General features: G+C 40.3%; 1 protein-coding gene across 1 annotated transcript; it reads left to right on the top strand.

The window, feature by feature from the left end:
• Window positions 1-322: 322 nt before the first annotated feature.
• On the top strand, window positions 323-1,723 carry CHRM2 (cholinergic receptor muscarinic 2). Its single transcript, XM_060155956.1, has one exon. The coding sequence runs from the start codon at window positions 323-325 to the stop codon at window positions 1,721-1,723; it is 1,401 nt and encodes a 466-aa protein (XP_060011939.1).
• The last annotated feature ends 1,470 nt before the right edge of the window (window positions 1,724-3,193 follow it).

Raw genomic sequence — 3,193 nt, 5'->3', positions numbered from 1 at the left:
GATAGATAGATAGATAGATATTCAGTTCTAGATATGAACATATTCAAAATGTCATCAGACTTCAAATACATTGCCAGCCTGAAAGGATCTTTTGAATCCTTCATTTAAAGTCTTTGCTTTTCAGAGGGGGAATCGAGGCAGGTAGTCACAATAAACTTGTAGGAGAAAGAAGGAAGATTTTGGAGTAAAAATTGTAGTTCAAAAGAGAGCATCTGATATATTTTAAAGCAATGTTTATATTATGTATTTGTTAATTTTATTCTATTTCCCTGCAGGTTTAAATGTGTATTTGGCTACTTGGCTACTGATTAGAGAACACAAAATGAATAACTCAACAAACTCCTCTAACAATGGCCTGGCTCTGACCAGTCCTTATAAGACATTTGAAGTGGTTTTTATTGTCCTTGTGGCTGGGTCCCTCAGTTTGGTGACCATTATTGGGAACATCCTGGTCATGGTCTCCATTAAAGTCAACCGCCACCTCCAGACCGTCAACAATTACTTTTTGTTCAGCTTGGCCTGTGCTGACCTCATCATTGGTGTTTTCTCCATGAACCTGTACACCCTTTACACTGTGATTGGCTACTGGCCTTTGGGACCTGTGGTGTGTGACCTTTGGCTAGCCCTGGACTATGTGGTCAGCAACGCCTCAGTAATGAACCTGCTCATCATCAGCTTTGACAGATACTTCTGCGTCACAAAACCGCTCACCTATCCCGTCAAGCGGACCACAAAAATGGCAGGTATGATGATTGCAGCCGCCTGGGTCCTCTCCTTTATCCTCTGGGCTCCGGCCATTCTCTTCTGGCAGTTCATTGTAGGGGTGAGAACTGTGGAGGATGGGGAATGCTACATTCAGTTTTTTTCCAATGCTGCTGTCACCTTTGGCACCGCCATTGCAGCTTTCTATTTGCCTGTGATCATCATGACTGTGTTATACTGGCACATATCCCGAGCCAGTAAGAGCAGGATAAAGAAGGACAAAAAGGAGCCTGTGGCCAATCAAGATCCAGTTTCTCCAAGTCTGGTACAAGGAAGGATAGTGAAGCCAAACAGCAACAACATGCCTGGCAGTGGTGATGGCCTGGAGCACAACAAAATCCAGAACGGCAAAGCTCCCAGAGATGCTGTGACTGAAAACTGTGTCCAGGGGGAGGAAAAGGAAAGCTCCAATGATTCCACCTCAGTCAGTGCTGTCGCCTCTAATATGAGAGATGATGAAATAACCCAGGATGAAAACACAGTTTCCACTTCCCTGGGCCACTCCAAAGATGAGAACTCAAAGCAAACATGCATCAAAATTGTCACCAAGACCCAAAAAGGTGACTCATGTACCCCAACTAATACCACCGTGGAGGTAGTTGGTTCTTCAGGTCAGAATGGAAATGAAAAACAGAACATTGTTGCTCGCAAGATTGTAAAGATGACCAAGCAGCCTGCAAAAAAGAAGCCTCCTCCTTCCCGGGAAAAGAAAGTGACCAGGACGATCTTGGCCATTCTGTTGGCTTTCATCATCACTTGGGCCCCATACAATGTCATGGTGCTCATTAACACCTTCTGTGCACCCTGCATCCCCAACACAGTGTGGACAATTGGTTATTGGCTCTGTTACATCAACAGCACTATCAACCCTGCCTGCTATGCACTTTGTAATGCCACCTTCAAGAAGACCTTTAAACACCTTCTCATGTGTCATTATAAGAACATAGGCGCAACAAGGTAAAACATCTTTGTAAAGAAAGAAGGTAGTCAAGGGGAGCTTGGCGAAAAGAAACAGAATAAAAGAGCTCCTAGTTTTCAGATCTCTGCCATTGCACTTTATAGTCTTATCATGGAATGTGCAATTAAGGAGCCCAACAGTGACACTCTTATGGTGCCTATGCTCCAGTTTGAAACTTGTACCTTATAAACCCTGTCAGTTTAGGAGCAAGGAGACCATTAAGGAGACATGTTGGAACTGTGGATTTAAGAAATGATCTATGCTTTCTCATACTCTCTTGAAGAAGGGCTTCTGAATCTATAATTTTATCTCTGCACAAAAAGAATAATAACCTCAGTCCTTTTTTTCATTTTTTTGTTCCCAAGTGTCCATATGAGGATGAAATGCCACAGTTACAAACTAACCTGGAGAGTTAAAGATAAAGAAAGCCATTACACAATGGCGAAGTGAACAAAGAAGATCAAAAAAGGATGTAGAAATGGCCTCCGGAGTGTTTAACATATATTATTCTCTTGTTTTGGTTTTATGTGGAGAATTGCAACATAATAAATGCTTATCTTTTTTTGCCTTTCCCTTTCCCACCATCAAAAGAGAGCAAACAAACAAAAACAAACAAAAAACTTAATTATATTACATCATTATTTTTCTCATATGGCATTGGTTTTTATACTTCCCTGTTTTACATTGTGTAAGGGCAAAATCTGTAGGACTTTCACTAAATACGGAGACAGCCATGAAAAAGGGTATTTCACCCCTGCCCACTGTGTCTTTTGCATTCTTTGGGGGTATAAAACCCTATGAGGATTTAGTTCACTTATGATTCTTCATGTGAAATATTTTCACCAATCTGGTTTTCTACTAAACTAGCCTCTTATTTTAATAGAATAGCCTACGTAATATATAAATATGCTTGAGAAACCAAAGTCATTTTTTAAATTGAGGTTTCATCAAATTGAACAATGGTCATTCTTGTTGGAGAAAGTTTACTGAGAGCGGGTGAATTTTGAGATAAGAAAATAGAAGGTTGAAAGGGCATCCTGTTTCAACCTGATCTGCCTAACCTGTGTATGACATGCTAACTTGTAAACATGAACTCCTGGCCTTTGTCAGCAGGAAGATGCTGCTTTATTCATCTGGAAACTTAAATAGGATTAACTTATTCACGTGGCACCAATGACTTTTGGGTCAGTCCCAAGAGAATAAGACCTTCTCCTCAATGCTTGCTAAAGGATGATATTCAACTTACAGATAAGTGAGGTTTATAACCATCCTATGACCTATGGAGGGAAAAAAAATAGAGTAGTTAAAAAACATATACTGAAACCACCTTTTTTTCCCCTCAAATCATCAGTTCTCCCTAAAATTTTTTAACTTCAAAATTCTGTCAATAGAAGTAGTAATCTTTATGGCAGAAATGTTATGGATACCTAAACAGGCCAAGTGAGCTCAGCAAAATCTGAAAGAATATAAGTG

The sequence above is a fragment of the Lagenorhynchus albirostris genome, chromosome 8 (genome assembly GCF_949774975.1).
Source record: "Lagenorhynchus albirostris chromosome 8, mLagAlb1.1, whole genome shotgun sequence".
Classification (NCBI taxonomy): domain Eukaryota; kingdom Metazoa; phylum Chordata; class Mammalia; order Artiodactyla; family Delphinidae; genus Lagenorhynchus; species Lagenorhynchus albirostris.
The sequence above is the reverse complement of the archived record's forward strand: the minus strand, read 5'-3'. Positions and strand labels throughout refer to the sequence as shown.